This window comes from Ptychodera flava, chromosome 15, assembly GCF_041260155.1.
Source record: "Ptychodera flava strain L36383 chromosome 15, AS_Pfla_20210202, whole genome shotgun sequence".
Lineage (NCBI taxonomy): Eukaryota > Metazoa > Hemichordata > Enteropneusta > Ptychoderidae > Ptychodera > Ptychodera flava.
The window spans coordinates 17,383,430-17,411,365 of NC_091942.1; the positions used below are offsets into that span (position 1 = coordinate 17,383,430).

General features: G+C 37.8%; 1 protein-coding gene across 1 annotated transcript in view; it reads right to left on the minus strand.

Moving 5' to 3' along the window:
• Positions 1 to 27,731, minus strand: part of LOC139151364 (kinesin-like protein KIF19) — a 60,489-nt gene extending 32,758 nt beyond the window's left edge. Inside the window, exons 1-2 of the mRNA XM_070724069.1 lie at positions 27,040 to 27,731; positions 26,617 to 26,697 (exon numbers count right to left, since the gene is read on the minus strand). Of these exons, the coding sequence (XP_070580170.1) occupies positions 26,617 to 26,697; positions 27,040 to 27,084 (126 nt within the window). The 5' untranslated portion in view covers positions 27,085 to 27,731. The remainder of the gene's footprint in view (positions 1 to 26,616; positions 26,698 to 27,039) is intronic.
• Between the last annotated feature and the right edge of the window lie 205 nt (positions 27,732 to 27,936).

Here is a 27,936-nt window from a genome sequence, read left to right on the forward strand (position 1 = left end):
AATAACAGACTCCACTCTGACCATTAATGTTTATTTCTGGGCGTGGGCTCGAGGAAAGCCAAATTAACAGGCTCGGCAAGCCAGGCCCGTTAATTTTTGGCTTTCCTCTTGCCCTTGCCCACAAATAAACGTTAATGGTCAACACGTCGCCCGTTATTTCTATAATACCTACTGCTTGTATGGACTGATTTTAAAGGTATACTGTCACCTGTTCCAATATTTGCCACAGTTACCATGGAAAATCTAACCAATCACAGATTTTAAGCGTGTGGCCACTTTTTAAAAACAGCGCCCTCACATGGGTATTTTGAATACCAAGGAATGCCCCTTTGACCATATATGGGCATATTTAGATTGCAGGTGACTGTATATCAGTAAAGCTTTTCGAGTATTTAAGTAAAGTTAATTTTCAATGTCTTGTTTTTGTGAAAATTCCAAATTTCCCCAACACATGCAAGGCCAAATGTCGGTAAAAATTTGCATGATAAACCCTGAGTTTTGTTCTCGATTTTGAAAGAGAAAGGTTGAAAGTTTCCGAGACGAAAGTTGGAGCAAAAGTTTAAGTCTTTCACACTAATAAGGAATGCAAAACTTTGCATGTGACAGGGATGTCAGAGTTAAATATACAGTATTACTGTCTGTCAAAGATGATCCTTTTAGACGACCCTTGGAAGCCGGTATATGTACATTACCAAAACCCACATGCACTCATTTTCTTTGAAGACTTGTGTTAACGACTTCAATATCTCTAGGATATTGTCAAAAAAAACACGTCATTTCGTAAATGTTTAATTATTCTTTCCTCTTTTTTTCCATATTTTTTTGGCGTCTGAGCAGTTTCCTTGAGAATCCTCAGGGCAGATCTGGCAATTATGCAAACTAACAGTGACAGATGATTGGTAGCTCAGCTGGTCACTTCCAGCGGTATCAATCAGAATGCTGCAGAGCACATCACCTCTAATCATACATACACATTAATGCTAATAATTGCCATGCTGCGGAGAGCTGGGACATAAAACCCGTAAACGTCCTGCATGTAATGAGATAATATTTCAAAATGTTTCTGACAACGAAGGCTACAGATTGCTCTTATCCAAGTCTTCTGTGATCAATGCACATACATCATTCCTGTACAATTTAAATCCAGTGCCACGCCTAATAAAGATTTACGTCTCGAAGAAATCCCCATTGTTATTGAATATTTCTTCATGTCAGTAAGTCTGGCAGGTATGACACATGTACCTGGAGGCGTCTGAAGTAAACTTGTATGGGCAAACAAAATGATTAAATTTTTCATGAACAACAATAAGCTGAAAAGTCCTGTGTGAATGTGTATGAGAAAATTTACTAAGAATAATACCATGTGATACTGCAAGATATCTCAGCTATGACTAGATCGACGCAAAACTTTGATCACTCTTACATCCGTAGCATGCATTTACAATTTTATGACTCAAAATGAACGAACACATCAAGTAATTGCACATGAAATATGTCTGTCAACCCCATTAGATTTTAATGTAATACCTGGAAGTTGAACTTTCTCATGTGGGAACTTTAAAATATTTCCTATCAGAGTCAAGATTTAAAATCGGGGATCACTCAGTAAAATTTGGTACTAGAGAAACAAACTTCCCAATATAATTTACAGACACTTGAAAATTAAATTCAAAATGTCACTTATACAGAGAAAAATTAAATTTTCGATTTTCATAAAAATAATCCGGTAAAACTATACTCCATGAGTGTTGTAAAAGTTTATGAGTCTGTGTGTCTGTCCCTGACGTGTGTTGATTCTACAATACCTTTCACCAACAAATTTTAGCGTGACCCATTTTACTTCCTACTGCAAACTTGGATCACATTACACAGAGAAATCTGTGTGAAAAACACATGATTCCGGTTCAGATGATACTGTGACAGCAGGCTGATCCCTACTTCACCCTAAGTACACCTGTGTTCAGGTCAAACTTTTCCCCAGAGAACAATTTGGTTGTTCCAAAATTTGGTGGTGAAAATTAGAGGGGACCATAAAGTGCATTATTGTACAAGCTGGTTTTATAAAATTGAAACTGGTGGTGAGCACAGTTTCCGAGTGCTGATGACTCACTTTGACCAAAGCTGCAGCTGATTCGCTTCATTCTCAATGCTCCAAAGACTGATGGTAGTGATGGATTACAGTGTTTTTTGCATCAGAAGTATAGCAGCGATGTACAATTACCATATGTTAGAAATGTCCAATCGTGCACGTCATATATAGAATGCCAACAAAGCCACCTGAGCATGTGTGTATCATTTGAAATTAAAAATCAGAAGCCAGCTCAGAAAGACATCATGATCAAAGCATATAGCTTTCACTTGTTACAGATGAAATATCAAACAACGAGGCAGTGCTTGATACGCATATTATGTGTGTGCTTGGATTTTTTACAAGCAATATGATCCAAACGACTGTTCTTGAGTTTGGACTGTGTAATTGAGTGAATTGCACAGGCATTGCCAAACATCCGGGTACGAAGTCTGCACAGCTAGCTTAAGTACCTTGGTTTCTAAAGCATTTATTCATTTCACTGTAATTAGTGAAGTGTTTTCTTAGTATCCGTAATACAGAGAAAAGAAAGACAGATGGGTTGTTGTACAAGTGTGGCTCAAATCGGTAGATCCTGAGCAAAGGTCTTTACAGATGCAAGAAAACTTTGATATTTAATCTTTTACTTGTCTGTGTATGTATGTGTGTGTGTGAACATGTATGTGTGTACAGTATGTATGTGTATGTGTGTGTGTGTGTGTGTGTGTGTGTGTGTGTATATATATATATATAAAAATATATATATATATATATATATATATATATATATATATATATATATATATATATATATATTATATATATATATAAAGTGTATAAGATATATTCATACAAAGACAATGTTTGATTATTCAATTAGCAATCAATTGTATATATATGTACATAGATCTACAATTGATTGCTAATTGAATAATCAAACATTGTCTATGTATGAATACATCTTATACACTTTATATATATATATATATATATATATATATATATATATATATATATATATATAAAGTGTATAAGATGTATTCATGCAAAGACAATGTTTGATTATTCACTTAGCAATCAATTGTAGATCTATGTACATATATATATATATATATATATATATATATATATATATATATATATATATATATATATATATATATATATATATATATATATATATATATAACATAAAACCATTCATTTTCATCTACGCTGAAATCCTTTGGATACAACCATTTTATGTTGTTGTAGATGGAGACCATAGATAAACCAAAGTAAATTCGCCTTGTGTTTGGAATTGTTCCGAATTGTACACATCAGCCTCTGCAAGCCAAACACTGAATGACTTCAGAATCCTCTGTTAAAATTTACTCAAGCTATTCTGAGTGCCCTCTCAATCTGGAGATCAAGATCTCCGTGGCAAATTAGAAAGGCGACTCAAGCAGGCCCTACAAGATTTGCCAAGTTCGGGGGAATTCCCCAGCGTATGCATAATCCAGGATTCTTTGCACTGCACACTGAGGCACTCAGCGACTTTCCATATACATAGGAATAAAACAGTTTACCCAAGGGTAATAAGCTAGGTAAATGGACTAGCGGGTCCTGAAGGCATCCTGTTACGGGTCCATCAAGATATACCTTGATATTTTACAATGTACGTCACCACGGCAGCTCAGAGGATGAATAAGTTTGTAAAAGGTCAGCATTGATCCTGCTGGTACTGCCATCACGTAGTATGGCTGGCTTGTAACATTCCTAGAGGAAATCAAGACTTTGTTATCTAATAGATGTATGAACAGTTTTCAACCACAAACTCATCTTTATACATTTTATATGCTCTCGTGTTTGGGGAACCAAAGAAAAATGTTCAGTTAAGTCCTCTCCCGATATCAGCTGGAAAGGAACCGTCACTCTAAAGGTGCTGGGTGGCACTGCCCTCTCCACTGTGAAATCCCCTCCCCCTCCCTAGAACGATATTGAGCGATGGATCTTTTCACCTCTACCCCCACCCAAATCAAATAAGCTAAACAAATATAATTGATCAAAATCTGGAGTTGTATGCTCCTCTGCTGTTGTTTCGTATGTGTACCAGATGGAAAACATGTCACTGCAATATTAAGTATATTTGCTAGCTACTCGAGTGATGTGTGTTTTAAACAGAGTTATGGACTGATGGCACTCTGTTCCAGGGGAACTTTGGAATCTAAGTAATCATCCAGACACTGACATGATCAGATATTAACAGTATGGTATTGACTGGGTCATAAATTACATGAATGGATATGAAAGACTGCAATATGGCCCATTTTGCGTCACTACAACTTCAAACAAATACATATTATCTACCAGAATGATTTTAATGATCATCATTGCATAGGAGATCTGAAGAGAGGTCTATTTTAGGAATATTATTCAACAGTTACATGTGCATGCAGCGGCATTATTGGTTGTAAACGTAATGTAATTATTAGGCGTATTGGTGAACTAATGCTATATCATTGACAGAGTGACATAGTATTCTGGTACCAGCATGATTGTGTATACATAATTTTCTCCGTGGCAATAGGCATCATTGATAATAGCACTCCACACACCGGTACATCTACATATTTTATGTATGATTAAAGAAGTGCTCATGAAAACATACGTCAGCTATGATTTGGATATTTGCTGTATGACATATCATCATTTCTCAGCTTAGAAAAAGTGGCACAAATTTGAGCATTATTGTCAATTGCCGAATTGATGTTTTTAAATAGATTTCTCATAAAAGTCTCAACAAAGCATAGGAAAAGTACAGAAAATCCTATTTGCATTAATGGGGATTATAATCAAACTTTATTGTATTGCTTTCTTTTTCAATACATTATTGATATTTTCAATATACCTCATTCACCATGTCCCAACCAAATCCATCTTAAAGGCACATGCACTTTGTCAAATAATTTCATCACAAATCACTTCTATATGTTAACGCTTTAAACGCCACAGTAAATTTTTGTCGCTTTTATAAGATATAACCCAGTCAAGTTTTTCAGATTTTTGACAAAATTTTGATAAAAAATTGAAACCAATGAAATATGCTGTCTATTTGGTCTAAAATTCTGAAAAAAATTCCAGAAAAATTAGTAAAAATTGGTAAAATGTTGCACAAAAATTCTGATGGGAAAAATCACAGCCTTCAAAAAGTTAATGAGAACCATGCAGAGAGTTCTCTAAACTCTTTCAAATAATAAATTTGTGGTCGGTTTGTTTTTGCAAAAAGGACTTTTTATTATTTTCATTCAAACATTAATGGTAATATTTACTGACATTGTCCCATTTTGACCAAAGTCATTTGAAGAATCAAATCCGTAACTCAGATACAAAGTTTGTAACAAATTTATTTTAGCAACCATTCAATTTAATTGACACACTCAATCAATAATCTATACACAGCAAAAGTGCATGTGTCAGGAAACTTACTTTCTCTCCTGTGAAAACAGAATAACAATATATGTCATAAAAAATCATTCTTTGCTCTTTCTCGTACAGGATGTAGTCATGGATACCAAACGCCTACTCACATAAACACTAATACTGCGAAACTTACGAATCCCCCATAGAACAATGCTTTTCAGAATTATCACTGAATCAAATCTAGTGGTGTACACTCAGCTTCGCCTACTCAGAACCTAAGCCACGATTTCCCCTTCAAACAGTGTCTAATCTCACTTGAGTATTTCGTATTCTCAGCTGACGAGTACGTACGATAAATAATTTACACTCAGCACACGTGCTTCAAGAACAACACTGTTTCCATGCCAGAGCATCAGAGTGGAAATATTATTTCCAGTTTCCTTTCATTTTACGTCATCATCGACGTGGCTTGCTTCCTCTTTGTCACACTTCACTGACTATTGCTGAAATCACATTTTAGGAGCTTTGTCAAACCAACAGTACACCTTTCTAAGGGGTTGTGGATAATTGAAACATGCTGGATAAAAACCAAACTCACCACGCTTAGTGGGAAAAGATTTTTGTTCTATTTCTATTTATCATGAGCAAATTCACTTTCAATATATGCTATGTCAGATTTTCAGACTTTCAAACTTTCGTTTAGGGGAGGGGGCTAAATCGCAGTCAATGCAGTCAGATTTGTTTGCTACGCACATGTAACAATTATCTACTGTCCCTAACAAAGCGCCGGTTTAATATTTCACAAGATTCCGACATCTCTGTACTGTACAACCTACACATGTGCAGCAGCTCTGTGCCAGCTGAGCTGGAAGAGAATGAGAGTTTCTGTCTACAGCCTTGTGACATTTAACTTTTTTAATTAAGGAAAATTTTTTATTTCATTAAAAGTACCGTACTATTAAATGACAGACATCTACAGAGTTATGAGTTGGAGGGATTTGTCCCAGTGTATGATGGTTTTCTTCACAACTGTTTGCGAAGATGGTGACTGATAAAGGTAACGGAAAGAGAGTTTTAAATACAAACAAGCACAAGACTTTTTCTCATACAATGATGAACATTTATACACGTTTCAAAATTGTTGTTTTGCTGAAGTTCATAGGCTCTGCTATATATAATCCCTGTTAACATCATGCATTTGTCCGATTTGTTTGGTCTAATTGTTGGATATATGAGGAAATTTTACCCATTGGTTCCATTGTCAACACCATCATGTAGTCAACCAGAGTAGTTTGGACCTGTCACTTCATCAAAAGTACCTGATATCCATTATTCAATCCATTATGCATTCAGGCAAGACTCTACAAAATTAGCTATACAAGTACATGTATGTGACACAAGCCAGAAAACTTAAATTTGCAGTTGTTGCAACTGAAAGTTTCACGTCCATATTTATGCTGAATTTGCTGTCATCACTGTTATCATAATCTTTGAATCTTTCAAGTTGAAACAAATTAACAGGAGTGAATTGTCATCATTGTTATCACATCGACAAATATCCAATGAACAATGGATAATAAAAAGTAGCCTTTGATGGCTGTTCCACAATCAGTAGGAAAATAAATTTTGGGTATAGGTTTGATTTAATATAAATCCCCATTCCATTAATCTAGCATCTCAATGTCTTTTGGCTTTCATGGACGAAGGCCAAAAGACATTGAGAGGCAAGACTACCATTCCATCAACTTGGTAGAAATTTATTTTCAGGGTGTTCCAAGCTGATATTCAGGGGCCAATGTTCTGCCAGTAAAAATCAAGTAAACGTCCCTGTGCAGTAACAAGCAAAGTCCAGTACCGGTATGCTGAGGTTCAAACTACCAAGCTCTGCTCATGAACACAAGTATCTCATGCTCTTGAGCACGACACATGCAAAGTTGGTGAAAATAGCTGAAGGCCAATTATTACAGATTTGGCAGGCTAAAAGGCGAAGGGCCTGGCAAGCAATGTGTTAATACACTATACTTCCCTCCAGGTGAAGCCGAGCCAAGGTGGTCTGAACACAAGGATGGTCTCACTTTCATGCATTTTGAGTCTCAGAACTGACATGTTCAATGCTTGCTAGTGCCTGTTGGGGTTACCTAAGACCTACCCTTCATGACGCAGCCTTTCTTGAAACAATATCGAAGGGAAGGCTTGTTTTTTCATTATCAACACATTTTATTTGCCAGACAAACAGTAAAACAGAGACTGCATAAATGCCGCATTGTAACGGTGAAAAGTGATGAACCAGCGACCCAGACAAAACAAGCCACTGGAAAAGCCTGTGTGAGTACATTTGCTTTGTTGGAGAAAGCAATGGGTCTCTGTGGACGTGGAGGAGACATGATTGAACACAGTACAGAATGGGGGAAAATGTCTTGAATCAGTGTTGACAGTGTGTGCAATTAAACCACTATTGTTACCGCTGACTGTGAGAAAATTACCCTGGGACATCTTTGGTAAACCCCACAAACCATATTTGACCCCATAGAAATGTTACCAGGGTACCCAAACTATTCAGCTATTTAACCCTCGCAAAAGACAATGTGGGTTGATGGGCAGATTTGTAGTACGTCCACTACCGTTCGGTAAGAAATAAATCAATAAACTGTCACAGATATTAAAATATGACATAAATGTTTCAAAGTAACACACCTGAAAGTTATAAAACAAAGAACAGTAACAATTTACAACCAAAATTTACTTTGTGGTGAATCCACTGAAAGGAAGTAATGAAGCAGGGGGCACACAAAGTTCAACAAACAGAGACCACATTTTTTGTAAACAAGACACTGTAATACTATAGTCACATCGTAAGGGTTACAAAACACGCACCAGGTAAGATCACTCCCATTATGTCAATTGATATAGCATGCTTGGATAACGATAAATCTCACTGGATTTCCTGTCTTCCTTACTTTTGACAGCTCCATTTTGATGAGAGTGTACCAGACATGTCCAGGTGGAATAAGTTTGCCAAGGGTGTGAAAAATTGTAATGAAAATACATGTATATCAAAGCTGTCATTGTTCAGCGAGTTTTATATAGGATTATTGTCAAGCTGCGGCTTCCACTCAACCTGGACAGATTACATCATGGTTGCATACCATCTATTTACATGTACATGCGTATCACCTCCACCTGTAGCCCATTGTCTTGGTACAATAGCCATGACTGCCTATACAATGTAGGTACCATTTCTCATGCCAAAGACTTTGAGTATAGGACCATCAAGCTAGTGTCTTTTCCTACTGGAGTTTTATTATAACGGTTAAATTCTTATTTCCTGTGTGGCATACTCAATGTGCACGCTGTTTACATCTCTACGCTGGCAGAGAAAGCAACATCTTGTTTCCATAGTAACAGTATCTGCATATACAACCTGTGAACAAGTCATGCCTGGACTGTCAGGCCTGGAAGCATGGCAGATATTGTTACAAACACAAAAGCAGCAAAAGCAGCAACATCACTCCAACGGTGAACATTATTCTGATACTCCTAGTACACCAAAACAGTGCAACCCAGCAGCATTATAAATATATGTACCTTGCCAGCTTGCCAGAAATACAACAAACACTAGATGACTAGGTGGGACAGATTTCAACCTCACATCTGCCAATCTCAATACACAACCACTGCATATAATCTGTGGAAGCAGTCTAGAAAGATCAAATCCTATGATAGAACCCTTGTTCACACTTAAACATTGCAACGATCCCTGCAACCAATTTCTGAATGATGTATAGATCATACTACTACAGCTGTAGCTGCGCTAGTCTAGGACCTCTCCTCGGTTACGCTTTATGCTATGCTTTGACTGAGTTGAAGCATACTGTTCCATATCCAAGGAGAGGTTCTGGACTATACCAACACATTACTGTATACAACAGGATCAATCCACGTCATACCAGTGCATGCTACAAGTTTTGACAGTTAAAATAGCCTGTTATCTTCAATGACATTTATCGTGATTACTACTTACACACTAAAGACTATGCAACCCAGGCTACATGTACATGTATGACGGCATATTCATCAATTTTATTTTGTGAGATCATACAAATCCCAAAGGAGCATAATTTCAGAAGAGAAACATTTTCCAACAAGGTTTCCCTTCATTACCTCCTATTAGGACATCAAAGTGCAATTACTTGGATATTGATGACTGTCTCAATATCAATATGAGGAGGGTGATTACTGAATCCCTTGCCAATCATACAATCATTTACTTTCAATTGACCGGGCAAAATTTAATCAAGCCTGTTCCTGCAACCTCAGTGTGTCGACCAACTCCATCACAAAAGAAGGCTGATTTCTTCAGAGCTTCAATTGAAATAAAATTAATGGAAATTCACGTTTTTCCACTCTAGCCATTATATGGGTATTCTTTCCTACTTTCCAGTGCAAACACAGAATAACTGATATATTTGAGATGTGGAATGAGTGTGAAACAACCAATAAAAATTGCACTGATTGAGTCAGGCAGCACATACATGTATGCAAATGATTGCCGTAATAAAATATTTCTTTCTCAGTCACCTTGGACTAAAAATTAACCAAAATGCATTGCAGGCTACATGTATGTGTTAACTTTTGCTGAAACTGCAATTTCACTGAGTCTTTTGTTAATCTTCCTGTGCCAATCCTCTCATTTGAAATGATGAAGCATTTTTTTTTTATGCTTCCTTGATAATGCATCCAAATGCATGAAAGTGGACGGACTTTAAAAGTTACATTCTGAATCAGTTAAAATACACACCAAAAGTCTTGAACAATTGTAGCAAATACGTTTTACACACACTTGGACAAAACATTGGAGTTAGCAAGTCCATTCTCTTTTTTTGGTTGATTGAGAACAAGTTCCAAGGTACAATATCAGCAGTCCTCAAGCCTTGTTTTGTAGCTCTGTGAACAATTGCATAGATGTACCCAAACCACCGGAATGGTGAAGTAACTGCTCTGTGGCCCTGGACCCCTGGGCACATAGATTATTGCCCACTGTTTATATGTGACAGCGACACTTGAAAATTACCACGGATAGCATACAAGGTAGCCATCTAATTAAACTAAACACTGGATAACACTTCAACAAAGTTTACTTTGCAGATACCTTAGCACAGATATACAAGTGCTATCACTAATCTTTTATTACACAAGCAACAATCCTGCCTGACACATGTCAGTGATCAGTGTTATATTGGCTGAGCAACTTGTTATCAAAATGTTACTATAGATCCTATGGCATGAAACAACTACCTGGTAACACGCCCACATTAAATTTTCTTATTAAGAACCACACAGCATTAATTTTGTTGGCAGTTATGCTACATTTGCACACTGATCCCTATTTGTCAACACAATATTGTACACCAGCCAGTCTGTCTACATGTACTACCGCTACAGATTGTTGATCGACACAATATTGTACAGCAGCCAGTCTGCCTACATGTGCTACGGCTACAGAATATTGATCGACACAATATTATACAACAGCCAGTCTGTTTATGTGTACTGTACTATACTCCTGTCACGGGAGTGTAGAAAAAGTCCTTTGGTTCATGAGAACAATTTTTCTCATCATTTATAACCTCAGCTGAGAAGTTACCGCAAGTTTATCACTGTCAAAACAGCTTGGTTTGTTTTGCAGGAGATTGAATTAAAATCATCAAACAAGAGGAAAACATAAACATCTCTATCTTGGAAACCACAATCAGCATATACCGGTCCCACACACTTCAAAGTTAAATAGTGGTCAGTAGAGTACCGGTATTGTGGCTGGGACCATGAGGCATGAACAGACAAAAAATTCAATTTGAATATCATCAAATTTAGCCAATTTCTAAATATCGCTGTTCAATTTCATTTGTGACTTCAACAGAAATACAGTCCATCACATACAGTAAAGGATTAACACTGCTATTTTTTGTTCAATCTGGTCTTAGTAGAGGTATAGAGTCCAAGGGCCGAACTGAAGTACTTTGGACATGCCTTTTTCATGATTGCAATACTTGAAATAATTTCATGTAGGGAGGAAGTGACACCATGACCCTGGTAGGTCTGTTGATGTGTCACCGTGTTACAGTTTCTTTCAAATGTACAGAAATCACAGGCCTGCTGTACATTAACCCTTAGAGCACCAAAGTCAACTTTTGTCACATTTATAAAATGTACCCTAGTCAAATTTTTTTCTGATTTCTGCTAAAATTTTGATGAAAACCTGTAGCCAAGGAAATGTGATGTCCGTTTGGTCCAAAATAGTAAAAAAAATTACAGAAAAAATTCATAAAAATTGTTAAAATGTTGCACTAAAATTTTGGTGGGAAAAATTACAGCACTCAACGGGTTAAGAGTAACATTACAGAGTTGATCTGGCTAGGAAAGGATTCCCTTGAGATGCTCATGCTCAAATATATTCACACAGCTGTACACACACCTGTTCAAAACATGGAAAAGCTCAGCCTGCTGGCATTGCAGATGCTGATGCCCGTGATTTACACCGCTCTAATGAGAACACGTGTTCCAAGACTTTTAGATGTAGGAAAAACTGAGCTTTTGCATATTAGAGCTGTTACCAGGCAAATATTCACGAACCGTGGCAGAGGGATGGGAAAATGTATTTGGGAATGAACAGCTTACAGCTGGTACATACGAGTGAGCAGCAGTAATTAGGGAGATAATTATAGTCGGTTCAAGCAGAGGCTTGTTGTCAAGATTATCTCGGTTTGGCTTTCAGGTTCTGTAAACCTAAGCACTGCCCTGAAAACCACAGCTAATTCATCATACTGAGAGTTTGGTAATTATTATGCGGCAGGTAGCATTCAGTTGAACCTTCAGGGTCTTCAAAGCATTGAAAGCTTTTCCAGGAGCTGTGTTTTCCGAGAAACAACTTTGCCTCGGAATGGCAATTGCGAGCTTCAGGAAAATGCATCGCTGGTAGGGGAATGTGATGAGCACTGGGAAGATTGGCATCAACCGCAGCACTGGGAAAATCATGGAGTGTTATCGAGATTCCTGAGGGATGGCAGTTATATACAGCCCAGACAAAGGATTGTTTCTAAATTTTGAGTAATTTCACAATGAATGTTATATTGGTGAATATAATAATATAGGGAAAATTCATGATGGCATTTGCAGCAAATTGACTAAACTGCTCTCTGTGACCTTTCCTCTTTCTTTTGAGAGAGAAAAAAATGATGGATAGGCTTTTAAAGTTTGCAAAGATTATCGGGTACTTTGAGTTCACTCTAAGAATATAAAACAGTGCCGCATGTGTTTCAAAATCACCTTCACAAAATCTATGTGTACACAGCACAAGGTAAAGCATTGAGAAAAACCTAATGCTGACAAACACAAGGCATGGTCAAAGTATGAAAGATTGTTGATTTGATAAAATGGACATTTTTGAGGAAATATCTTGAGGCAAAGTGTTCGGACCATCAGTTTTGTTTCCCGGTGAGAATACAGATGAGAACATTATGTGAAGTAATTCCCTCAAGCTTGCAATTATACGTGGGCTTTTGGATGTGATGACTTTAATCTGGGGCTTGTATTCTGCTGATGCTAAACAGGATTTTTGATAAAATCCTTGAAAACTGCAAGCTTTTATCAAGTCTGACTCACAGTCGCTCGAGAGTTATTCAGCTCTGGGACTAGTCGCCCCATAGACGAGTATACAGAAGCGAGAAATACCTCAAGTCTGGAAACAGAACGGCTATAAAAACCACGCCATGTCACATTCCGTGTCCGATTTCACTGTGAAAATTAGCAAGTTCAACTATCATGCAACCGTCGATCGTTCCCTACCATTCTAAAAATGCATACCTGATACTTTATCTGATTCAAAAACGCTCGTTTCGTGTGATTTTCGGCCGAATTCGACGGACAACTCGCCAAAACCTGTGGGTGAGCAACATTCCGGTCACCTCTTGGGTACCTCCACTTTACTGACGTTGGCGCAGCCTACCCATGAGGGATGACTGGAATGTTGCTCACGCTTATGTTTTGGCCAGGTGTCTCTTGAACTCGGCCGAAAATCACAGGAAATGAGCATTTTGTAAGCAGATGAAGTATCAGGTATGAATTTTCGTGTGATTTTCGGCCGAGTTCAGAAGACACGTCGCCAAAACATAAGGCATGAACAACCTTCCAGTCACCCCTCATGGGTACGCGGCGCTAACGTCAGTAAAGTGGAGGTGCCCAACGTCCACTGTGAGGTGCCCGGAATGTTGCTCACGCTTATGTTTTAGCGACTTGTCCGTCGAATTCGGCCGAAAATCACACGAAACGAGCGTTTGTGAAGCAAATCAAGTACCAGGTATGAATTTTGAGAATGATAGGGAACGGTCGACGGTTACATGATAGATGAACTTGCTACTTTTCACGGTAAAATCGAACATCGAAGTTGACATGGTGGCAAAATCCCTATAAGAAATAGCCATTCTGTTTCCAGACTTGAGGTATTTCTCGCTTCTGTATACTCGTCTATGGGGCGACTAGTCCCAGAGCTGAATAACTCTCGCTTCTGTATACTCGTCTATGGGGCGACTAGTCCCAGAGCTGAATAACTCTCGCTTCTGTATACTCGTCTATGGGGCGACTAGTCCCAGAGCTGAATAACTCTCGAGCGACTGTGGTCTGACTGAAAAAACGAGGGGAGGGGGGTGGATGGGTGGGAGGGGGTGGGATGATCATCTGGCTAAGAATACATTCTGTTATTAGCATATAAATATTACTGTATCATTCGCGGAGTCTTGAAAGATACAGAGACCGTTTCATCTTTTATTCACAGACCATGATGAAACCATCATTTTCTTGCACAAAATCATTTCACTGGCTTTGGCGCAGGAAGTAATTGAGTAATTTAACAAAATAGACAGCTCTGTTGTGCCATTAAGGGGTTCAAGTGGAAATATTTCACTACAGGTCAACAAACACTAAACCGATTCAAATCTCTCGACTTACTTATCCGTCCGTAATTAAAAACCTACGGGTGTGCAAAATTGGGCATTTAATCTGAAGTGACTGGGATTAAATCAAATTAATCCGCGACCTACATTCCAAGTTCAATAATTGGGTATAAAATGCACACACTGGTATGTAATCGAAACACCGTGAAATTAGATTATGATTTCTATACAAGCTAGATTCAACCCCATGGTCAAAAGCAACCATGCTGAAATTCATAAAAACAAGGGCAAACATATGTAAAACCTGCGTCAAGGTCAGAGAAAAAAATCGATACCGCTCTGGCGACCATTAACTGGCACGCTTGGGTGACTCTCGACCGATAAAGCAGCTTTTACATGATGGTACATTAGTAAAATGACCCGTTTCTATGGATTCCAGGCAGGGGATTTTCAAAACTGAGGTGAGTGCAAATTCTTGTAGACTTTCTTATCTGATGGAAATCAATCCGTCTAATGGAAAAATGCCTAATCCACTGACAAGCAAAGTGTATTTGGTTACATCTGCTGCTAAAAAGTCAAAGTCATCAACGACTTGTGCTTTGAAGCATGTCCCATACTTTACCAGGAGCGTGTTGTTTTCCTTCATTACACGGTATTAATACAAGATTTCATGTACTCTGCACTCTTATCGCAAAATTTCTTCTTTAATCAGAGTTCAATTCCTGCGGCGATGTTTTGTCTGATTGCATTTGAGCGCACAAAGAAATTGAATCCTACAAAATCAGCCGCTGTAATATGCTTTAAGGGAAGATAGCATTTTCGTGACCCAGCCCACACTCATACATACATACATGCAGGTCTTCTCAAGCCTCCCCAGGCTATCAGTAACATCTGATATGTAAAATCCAATTGCAATGATACATGTATTTGGGACAGAGAACATGCCCGCATGCATTTCAAAATTATATGTCACACACTAGAAGAGCATCACAAAATAGTTCTCATCGAGTCCTGGTAGACATGCAGGGGACATTTATGAGATTTTATTAGTTTCAAAATTTCTGATTCAGTGAAATCTGTTGTCCAAAACAATATACAAGCTATTTTCCTGTTATAAAACCTGCGGCAAAAGGAAATCAAGCACAATATGAGAATGTCAAGGAAGGTATAAATGGTAACTCTGAGTGATGAGCGCTGTTATCACATATTATGAGACGTGCATGTTCTTTTTTGAATTGTCAAATTGCCTGAAGCATTGCATACATGCATACACTGCTGTCAGTGATGGCTTACAGAGAGCCGTTCCTCCACAACACAGAGCAAAGTTGAACAAAACCCTTTTGACATAATGCAAAGTCCACTAGTTGTACATCATCACCAATAAATATCACACAAGTGTCTCGCTATCAAGGTTTGTTTGGTTGCAGTGATAAGCACAGTAGAAAAAGAAAACCCTTTTATCTGCTTTGTCCAAATTAATCAATACCATGAGTTTGTAAAACACCACAGACAATGCTTAAACTACAACTCATACGTCATACAGTCAACAAAGTAAAACCACTCTCTCACAAGGTGACATTGAACTTGAAAGGCTTTGCATGTACATATACATGTAAGAGCAAACAATTGGAAGGCCTTTACACTGTTTACTTGATGCCATAGCAACAGAGACGGCCATCACTGTCGATTTGTAAATATTTTTTTCCCGACTCAATTTCTGATGGATACTGTACGTCACGCAGCTTAATAAATCACTTCTACTTATTTCTACAAACTCAGTGACTGAATGATGTAAATTCTTTCTGGGTTCAACCTTTTAATGCCGTTATTGTCTTGCATTGTTGTGTTCCCTTTGCCTGTGCTTACCAAGACACTGACAAGTCATTAGACCAGCCATCTCAACACGACTTACACACATTGATTTGCAGATACATTAAGGTACATGTGGTACGTGCCTTGAAAGTGAAAGACTTAAACTTTTGCTCAAACTTTCCTCAATGAAACTTTCAACCACACTCTTACCGAATCAAGAATAAAATCAGGGGTTAACTTGCAAAGTTTGGCACTACAGAAAAAAAAATTACATGACATATACTGATACATGTATCTGAAATTAAAAACGGCCGCCATTCGGATTTTCCAAAAACTGAGATGGTGAAAATTTTTCTTACTCCAAGAGCCTTAAAATGAGCCCCCATAAGTGATAGATCAAAAAAGAACTGTAAAAATTTGAGAGTCCAAGTATCTGTTCCTGAGTCACATTCTACCCTAAGAGAAAATTCACACAAAACCATCCCATATTCCAATTGATCGGTATCATATGGCATAGTCAGCAATCTTTCATAGGTCATGGATAAATATGAGCATAAACTCTGAAGTAAAATTGGGCTTCCTGTGTATTACAGAATGAATCAATCAAAACCTTGTATATCGGCACCATCCAAGGGTCAACTCTCCCATTGAAAAGACAATCTCTTTTCCTCTAATGACATACACATGAAATATTATCTTGAACATGCAAAAGCATTTTCACCAATGTATCAAGTCGGAAATCATTATCTGAAGGCAGCTAGGGCCTGCTTTCAATCACCTACAAACATGGACATGTGTACCACACACTCAAACTTGAAATGGTAATGGCGTCAAAGAGACGATTTTTGAATCGCAAAGATACAGAATGTTCATGTACCTCCTAATTTACGATGGAAGCATCATACTGTCACGAAATTCTTCACGTCTTTGTATATTAGTCATCTTCTGTCGTATATCATGCTATGTTTTTTATTCACAGGCAGATATTGATGTATATGAGAAATCTCATAAATTACGTACATTTCCACACGGTGATGGATTTTTTTCATTTCATTTTTTGCCAACACATTGCCGCTGCATTGATAATTTGACTTCACATAATGCGGATGAAGCCGTGCTGACGAACTGCACGGTAGAAACCTCCCTTACAGTATCTGGTGACTCCAGAAAGGCAAAAGACACACAAGAATTGTACATGTACATGTAATTTTGATGAGCTAGGAAACAAGATAACAATTTCATGAAGTGTGCAGACGGCAACGGAGGTCTGCCTGAATCAATACTGTTTGACGTTTAACAGCAATGGATCAATAGCTGTGGGAGAAAAAAGAGTTTCATACACTTTTAACAACAGTTACGTTTGTGTCATAAATAATTCTCAAGAACAAATTAAAATACTTTCAAATCTTTCATTTACTGCTTGAATAGCGAAATGTTTTAATACACACATACTTTTCAAGGTCGATTCAATGACATACACCTCACATTAACATAAGAAGACAAGCAGCTTTTGTCTACAGATCAGTAGGTAGACTCAATTGCTATTTTGGACAAGTCGTGTATTACCTTAAATGCATGAAAGCAATGAGCAGTTCGACTGAAAGTGAATTAACAATGTAGGCGATGGCTTTGATGTCCATAACTCAGCAAATATTGCGCTGTACTCACTTCCACAGGCGATTCAATACCTCCAAGTGATTTGACCAAATTGAAGGAAGTTACTTTCGGTAGAGTGGTTTTCCTGAAAATTAGGGGCCTGAAAGTAGCAATTCGCCCAATTTGCGTTAAACACTGCGTGGGTTGGTTTACCTTTACTTGAACTCTGTTAATGCAAGTAGTCTTTGGCTGGAAGGCAATGACTACAAATGTTAATGGTATGCAAATGTAGATCACCCCTCCCCCACACACATGCACACAAACACACACACAAACTCACACACATGCACCCCAAAAAAGCTGTATTGCGCTAACTCTGAAATTCTAATATCAAAAAACACACACCTTGAAAATGAAAAATTTATTTTAATGCTTTGTTCATCAGAACTGCTAACTACAACCGGTAGTTTCCTCTTGCACAATAATTGATTCTGAAATCAGTGGATCATAGCAAATATTTCAGTTTTTAGCAAAGTAACCTTAATTTTACCAGTAATTGTAATTTACACCATCACCGTTACAACTACACTCATAGGAAAACATCAATTTTCAATATTGAATTTTCAAAAGAACAATGTGGTGAAAATTCAGTTTTTTTTCTGTGAGTCTACAAAATGAGAACATACAGCAAACTGGCAGAGAACAATTTTCAGAATTTTGAGAGGCGAAATATCTGGCCCAAGGACGCATTCTGCTTGACTGCAGAGTTCGCCCAATATATATACAATCTACCAACACTATTACGCTCTAATGATGTACGGAAAGGCTTATATTGTATAGCGTTTGTGATGATTTCTTTTCTCCAATGCAATGGCCTATCCTCATCTGTATTCTGTGCAAGCATTGAGGTGAAGCATCCATAATGCACCTCCTAGCATTGCCGGAACCAACAGTGACACTGTGCAGAAATCTGACCTTAGTCACCCAGAGATCCTCAGTTCAGATCAGCAACAAGACGAATCAACTCAGGGTATTCTGTGAGGATTTCCATGTAAACACATAGGTGTTCTTCATTTCCTACTGGTTTGATTACATACGTGAAGAACCAACACGTTTTTGACAAAGTAGCGTGCTTTCTCAAAACAGCTACAACTCAGATTATTTTTTTTATTCTCATCAAAAATTGAGCGTTCTACAAACCACAAAATAGGTAGCCTTGCCTGTCCTGACACAATTATGGTATGTTTTTTTGGTCAACGGCAGAGCAATTAAATCAGATTTCAGTCCCAGCTCTATTCTGCATGCGCCAATCAAGTGCTTTCAATTCTAACACAATTACATCCCACTTCACGGCAAAAAGCTGACACAAACCCTTTTGATTTAATGCTGCTGCAACCTGAGATTTATATCTGTGTCAATACAGAAATTTAATAAGGGACACCTTTGCCAACGTAATGACTCTCAAGTTGCTAACCAACACTGCACCCTTCTAACTATGGGTTTGTTTCTCGGCCAATTTTTCAGGCAACTTGTCAAAACAACTGCTAATCCCGGTGTTATGTGAACTCCCGTAACCAGCGGACAGTAATCTTTTAAGAACAGCGACTGTCGTTTTTTCACTGATGGAAGATCTCTTCAGCAAATACTCTGAGCGGTATCACCTTGTTTACTTGAAAATGTGTCCCACTTTTCATGCGAGTGAAACTGTTCAGGTCTACTTCAAGCGCCAGCTGGGTTCTCCTGGCACAAACCTGAATTGATTCAAAGTGTTGTCACACGTCAATTGCGTTTTAAAAAAGGTGAAGTGGCAACATCCTACGTAGATGAAACCATGTCGCCATGAAAACACCCTAAAAAAATGCATCAATATTTGTAAATAATTGCAGTGTTATCTGGTGGTAATTGATGATTTTGATGTGTTATTTTAAATAGATATAAACAAGAACTTGAATAGATGAACTTTCTCGACCAATATAAACATGCTCAATGAGCATGTTTACTTGGTCAGATCCTGAAACTGGATACATCAAAACAAGCCAAGGAGAGAAATAGGGTATTACATGTACTTTGGGGAAAACTGCAGAGGTGGAACAGAGGACAAGAGAGGACTCTTGAAAAGTTTTAACCTGCTCACCCCCAATTCTCTGTAAACAGATCCACACTCACCATTGACAAACATGGGGATAGGCCAAACCAAGGTGGTGAAAGGGTGTTTCATGGGTCGAGATTTGTGATATGATGCTCTTGATCAATGTATGTGCCTGAGAAGCTACACAGGGGACTGAGTGAATCCTTTGTCACTATTGTTTTCCAAACTGAATACAACTATCACACAAACTCATCATTATAACGAATCAGTACGTGAACAGTTGTAACTCATAAATTGCTGTGGGGCTCACCTATCCCAGAAATTGTATTTATTCACTTTAGAGAACCAAGAAATTGTGAAATCAGATGTTGGAATTGGCTTATTTTTTCTTTTCGTTGTCCTTGCTATTCGTTTTGCAATAAGACACACTAGACCAAATGGAAGAAAACCTCCTAATAGTATATTCAGAACAATTGTGAACCCACCCTCTAATTTGACATGAAAGTGCTAGTACACTTTTCTAAATGCACAAATGTTTATACAGAATTGTTCTGTCAAAACTAACCTGGTCAGAGAGTCATTTTTTCTTCCTAATAAGGAGAACTCTCCAAATCGGGAGCTTTTCTCCAATTTGGTCTAGTGTGCCTGGCTGTTTTAGGTTCACGTCCTTTAATTCCTCCCTACAACAAACATAACGTTACGATGCCTAAGCAATAGACCAAGCCAATCTATACGCTGATCTCGATCAGACTGAAAAACCAGAAACCTTTCTCAGAAACCTTGAAGGAACACCTCTTGACTGTCTTTGATTTTTCCATGTCCTACAATCTGCCTTAGCCAGTCCTGTCATTATTTATTGAGTAGTTCAATAATTGGCAGAAACCTCATAACCTGATAACCTCAATTCAGCGACATGATGTATGATGTAGCTCCAACTGGCCAGCTGTTCTTACAAATTATAAACAAAATATCATATGGATAAACATTTCCTCTGGATGAACAGTTTTCATAAAGAATGGATATCTTAGCAACAATATGTACACGGATTGTCTGTTTTCAAATTCATAATATACTCAATTTTCTAAAATATGGGAACAGGAAGATTTTCATACAGGCAGTTAATATACAAAAGTACATGTAATTATTATAGATATCATATCTCCATGGTGATACAACCAGAATACGATCTCTGCTGTGCTTTGGCAAAGTAAAGTAAAATATCTGGCACACCACATCTGTTACAGTCTGTAGAATCGTAATATACCAGACAGATCCGGCTTGCTCTCGCAAGGTTAGTTAAATTTCTTTGGCGTTTATCACAATGCCTTTCAAAAGATACAGTGGAGAAAGGAACTGAAATTTCACAACTTTCAAGCCACTCAAGTAGCCTTCAGGTTCAATCAACAGTTCATGTTGACACGTCAAGGGTGCACAGTACAGAACACACACACAATTTTGAAAAGCCATCGCATTTTAACAAACGGCCGAATTTGTTTTTGAAACATCCGAAGTTTCCTTTTTTTTCTGTTTTTCCAAATTTTCAAAACATCAATCAGCATTCAAGGTTCATACAAGAAAGTTGCACTAACAACTTTACAAGCTCAAGGATCCTCACTGTTTTGCAAATCACAAAAACACTCACAATACAACTCACACAAGACCTGAACTACATTTTACATGTACATGTCGGTTTGTTATTCAACCCTTAAACAACCATGGTTTGGTCCAACCCTACTGTTATCAATGGTGATCGGTGGACCAGTTCACAGAAATCAGGGGTGAACAGGTTAAACTTGGCTAATATTTCTGATGACAAGATAACAGCGACTGTAAAAATGTTTCCAACACAATCATTCTTACTCAGACGTTTATTCAGTGTTGATGTGAAATGGTTACGTTCTTGATTTATTGGAGACCGATGGTTAATCAGACTCTACTTTGTTGCAGAGACAATGGTAGTCGGCCTGGAAACATGACAAACAGCGATCTGAATGTCCATTGTATTCAAGAACATATTCTATCATTTCCTATTATTAGACTTTGCAATTAAAGACATAATTATATATATTCCAGTAATTACATTTAAACCTCACGAGTACATACCTTCCTTAGGGAAATCTAGGTAACACACACACTAAAATTACAGCTTGATTCTCAACACAATTACCGGTACAAAAAAACTATTCTAAATTGATACTGGAAAATAAAAATATTATTTTTAATTGAAAACAGGAAAATTGTAACCAGGATAAAGAAAACTGAGACAGAAATATTCTCTACAACTTTATTTATGCAACATATGAAGATCTTGATAATTTTGTCACATTGTGGGGTGCGGGGCAAACTGAGCAGTATAATTACCTGAATGGTTAATACAGAGCATGGGAAAAAATTCTCTCACAAAGGAAATTTCTTACGGACAAGAAACATAAGCCTGAGCTTTTTAATAAAGGTATCCCTCTATACGGAAGTTATTCCACAGGGTGGATACCGGATTACCCCATGTATCATTTACCAACGGATGTCTGTGCCAGGGCCTGGGCACAAGCACATGTACTGAAATCTGACTTGTGGCACAGAACATCCACCAAACAATAAAGTGTCTTGGTACAAATAAACAGGTATTAATCCCCACACTATCGGTCTTTTTATACGTCTGCACAAAGCAAGCATTATTGGTGTTTGTCCAAACCAATCTGGAATCTGGAGGGAGCACCTTCAAGCCGCCAACAACAACAATGGGATCTGACGCAAATAATGCAACAACAGACCCAAAAGGTGAGGCTCGGAGTTTCAATTACACTTCACAAAGGAAGGCACGCATTTTCAGTTCAAATGAGTTGTTGTACGCTGTGAAATAACTGTACACTGGGAATCATACTCCAAGCTGCGATTTATTAAAACTTGCCAATAAAACTGTATCATTGCTATCAACAAAGAATACACTGTATTTGGCTATCAGATAACATTGGAAGGGGTATCCGAAATACTAATCCTTCAACTCCTCACAACTACATGTAAGCCAGATTGTGGATATGAGAAGATGTGAAGGCCTATGTCATGTACAATGCAAATAGGTGCAGATAACATTCAAGCAATGGAAAGGCTACGATTCACGTCTCCCAAAATAAACTCTTGCATAATCTACACTACCCTGCAGCACCAGCAACAGAGTCTATACAAAGGCATTTCAAACAAGGGAACAGAAATGGGGAAAAAACAGTTGGAAAAGATAGTTGCGTGTTACATGTACATCACTCACTGCCAATATATACTGGTATACAATTTATATACTGGTATACGGTAATATTTCTGTAGTTCTACTTCTTCACAACATGACATGCATATATGTATTTATACAAGTTTATATTGTTACAAATCATCTCAAATCATATCACATCTCAATGGCAGCAACATATGGTAAATATTTGTAGTTTGATTACACATATATCTATTTATAAGTTATCTAAATCCAGTTAAGAAATTCTGTGATAACAGGACTGGGGAGGACCAACTTTTATCAGTATAGTGTGTTCATTCATAACAGTTAAATCATCATCCGATTCTCATATGACAATTCACTGGGAAGACACCAGGTGTTTGTGTAATGTATCATGCTATCTCTCATGTATGTCACATGGCTACACAAGGATGAGAGAGTACTGTCACGTTTCATCAAAAGATGAAAGTACGAAGCAAGTGCCTGTCTCAGTGATGCAAAAATCAAGCTCACGATTCCAAAAGCTACTACAAATTAAACAACGAGGAAAATCTATTGTCAATCAAGTTAGCAAACCACATATTGTTTTCAACTTCCAGGCGATGCCAAACTCTACGAGTCTGTCAACAAACCTTCATGACTGCATATGACCTTTCATCCAGAATAAATATCCCTGGAAGTTTGTTTTCAGTTCATTTGCATCATCTAACTGAAGGTCAGGCCACAATTCCGCTACGCTGTGCTGCGTCCAGTTTTGTTTTCTCATTGGCAAAGTACAATAATTTTATCTCAGCGACATATATGCAAACAAGCACAGCCCAATCTCGTATTCAATAATAAAAGCAAATAATACAAGCTGAAACTAATGAACAGTTTCCAAATATCATCAATGATAAGATAAAAAGTGTATCAACATGGAAATTATTCTGCGAATACCATCCACCCGGGTATGTTGCACAGCTAACGTATACTGTTGATCTGTTCAAGAATGTACAGAGATTTTTAACTTTTGTCCAAATTTTATTGGAGATTCAGAGAGTACATATAAACTGGATGAGGAGATGTACGCACTTTAGCAAGTGTTTGTGTTGGCAAATACAGCTAAACACACTCAGTAAATTCAACATAAAAGATTTCAATTTTGTTGGCTTAGTGTAAATACAGCGACAATGCTATTACAAGTACCAATTTAGAGTGGCCACATCAGTAAAAATTTCATCTTAGGGTATCTGGAACCGGCTTAATTTTAAATGTGAAAGATTTCCATGCTTTCTTACAAAGTTCAATCGGTTTATTTCAACAGTGAACGCAACCTACTCTCCTGGGTAATTGCAAAGTTTTTGTCTTGTTCACAATATCCTGTGGTTTTTAAGGTCAAATGCAGACCTACAAATTCCTAGACAACCACATGCCAGACTCAAGAGTTTTCAAGTTCCCTTAGAAAGCCAAAACATCTGGTGAATAAGACTACCTGATAATCCTGGTGCTCTACTGTCCCAAAAGTTGCATGACGTAAAAAAAATGAATACAGAAAATTTTTCAAAGTGGTAGCATTCCACAATCCCTACTTCTCACATGAGTGGTTGTTGACATTGACTGTGTATGTGATTTTTAATCCTTTGTTCTCCTTTGAAAGTTGTGCAGTTAGACAGTCAATTTGCTCTGAGGCAAAGCTTATTAAAAACCTGCCTGTTCAGCAAGCTTCAGTGAAAGTTTTCCTTGGTTGCAAATTTCTACTCACTACAGGTCTGACATGGATACGAATACTTGCAGACAGCTGTTGTGATTTTTCCCCAGACTACAGCATGCCAACCTCGATGAGCAATGTTGTAATCATCCATTTATCAGAATTCCTTCATGACAACCACACCTGACTGATATAATACTGTGAAATTTGACTACAACTCTTCTCTCCTAATACTTTTTAGCAACAAACTTTTGTACAAGCTGATCTTGTTTTCAAGACAGGTCCTATTTCCATGCAGTAAACGTAAACTTAAACCAAAGGTTTCATTTTTCAGAAAATCCCATTCCATGCCACAGCAGAACAGCACTCACACAAAGTTAACAACACCTGACATAAGACAAGATAAAAATAACATACATTATTTGTCTGCGTAAAATTGAAATTTAACAATTCATAAACTTTCTGGACGGTATTAAAAACAAAGTACAAAAAACAGACCGCCAAAACAAATCCTGAAGACAAAAGTATCACTCCTCGACAGATTCAAGTGATTACAAGAGGATTAAAAGATTTCACCTTGATTATCGCTGTGAAATTTCCACAGCGATGTGAAATCTGAACCATGAGTTGATGCTTTCAAGTTCTACTTAGCCCTGTATTAATCCTAGATACGAGATATCCTGAGTAACATCCTTCGTAACAAAAACATTCCTCCCATAATACATCCATCGCGCGGATACTTACAGTCACGTCTTAACATAAAAATATTTTGTAATTTGTCAAAGAGCTTTCTGAATTATCCATAACTCGGCAGTGACATTTCTTTGTACAGACAATGAACTTTGACACGAGTTGCTTGACACTGGAGGCTTTCTACTTGTAAAATATTTGCCAGCATTGTTGTACTAACCCTTACTGAATATGATTGTATTTGTGCAATATTTGGAGGTCTATTTTTCAAGTTAGGTCTACAATGCAGCTCAAGGATATTTTAATACAGTAACTGAAAAAAGAGTTCTTTTTCTTATTTTATTGTAATACAGACAATATAATTTTAGAACACACTGAAAGTCAGTGGACGACATGCCTGAAACACCAATGCCTTAATTTTTTTTTTAATTTCCGCACCTACAGTTTCTAAATTTCCCACTTGCCTTGTTAGTAGCCATAGCTGCAGTGTAAGTATGCACTGCAACATGTGATTTAGAAAGGGTGGCAACATATTTATACAGGTACATTGAAGTTCAGAGAATAGAATATGACTGCATGTGAACTACAGGAAGTTTGACAGTGCATATGGAACTAAATGTACAACACTTCAAAATGTCAAATAATTATGTGATGCACTACCGGTAATGCGTATGAAGAATTGCACGACAATGAGACCAATCTAATCCACCACTGTCAGGCACTAGTAATTAACAGTTCCATAGAACAGCAACCATCAATCATGAACTTCGACAGTTCATTTGAGTGATAAACTGTCATTTCGTTCTGTTCAGTCCTAACTACAATTTCATATTCTCCTTTTCACGACTACATCCATGCTTCGGATAGAAAGAATCCCATAATTAATTTATTCAACAAGAGACCACATCAGGAACCTTGCCAACCATTAATTAACCTACCCTCATATTTGTATTTAGGGGTCTTTTCTACTCAATTACTCAGACAAACACTGGCAAAACGCATCAATCACACTCACCGGAGCAATCGTTGAATTTTATATTCAGCAAATCATAAGACTTGTGAGATAGTCCACACAAAGCAAAACAACAATCTAAACTTTAAACTTACGTTTTCATCCACCACATGGGCAATTTTGGATGGCGCTAGCTCTAGCTCATTTTCTGTAAAAGGTCTTACACGAAGGGCCACCTATAAGAGGAAAAATTGATATGGGTATTGAAAGATTAAATTCTGAGTCTTCGATATATCAGGAAACAAAAATATTTTCATAAAAGAATTGTAAGCAGATATAATTTATCATTGTCCCTTTTTGTGTACAGATAGACAGAAGATACGTAAATAGCATACATAAACTCACACTCATGTAACTGTAAAGTAAAATATATATTGTTTGCAACTATAAAACCGAATGGTGCACTATTGTTATATCGATACACACAGTAGCAACAAAACACCAACTGGCAATACTCAATGGTCAAAACAGAAAACTTTCCATAGCGTATACAGTGGAGTGTAATTCAAGTCACTCACCGTAAGTTGGTGGTCCCTCCAGTTTTTCACAGTTTTAGCCGACATAATCTCTTTTGGCTTTGGCTGTCCGACACACCTCTAAATCTGAACAAGGCATACTTGGCCAGCTGGTCGTTCAGAAGTGCTCACATCTGACTGACACCGGCTCGAATCTCTGGGTTCTTCACGAAGCCTACGACCAACTTCACGCAGTCAGCCCGCCGCCTATATATGTGTAAACGTCTCTCCCGTTCTACCGACTCAATAATTGATAGGCGTACAGTCTGTTCCAAAACACTGAAAAATCGCCCGGGTATTTAGACTGTAAAGTGCTTTCAACGACGTCAAAACTCCCAAGAATAGTATATCACTTCTTTTCCTGCTACTTTCGATACTTTTACCTCGATATGTGCTCGTCAAACGGTCTTCATTTCTACATGCCTGTGTGCGGGATCGATCCGAGTACGGCGAGCGAGTTACACGTTGCCCGAGAGCAAGTGTCCGAAGTGCTCGTAGAAACGATGAAAGCTGGCAGGCGAATGAGTTCACCCAGTATTACCTACAAACGTTATTTGTTGGGGTAGAGACAGCAGATACGGTATCCCCCAATAATCCACTTCCTCTCTATTGGCCGTGACTGGCTAGTTGAAAGATTTCGTCCGTAGTGGTTCGCAACTTTATTACACATATGATGGCGGCCATGATAATACTATGTGCTCCGACCGAATCACCATTTATTTGCGTGTAATGCTCCGCGTAATGATCTCACAACAAACAGACTGCTCATGAATATTTTATGAAAAATTGATTTTTCCCCTTGGAGCCAGCCAAATTTATCGATCTCCTTACGATTATTGACCATGGAGACTAATAACAATGATAACTTCCGCTGAAACACCACACAAATTGTAACGGCAA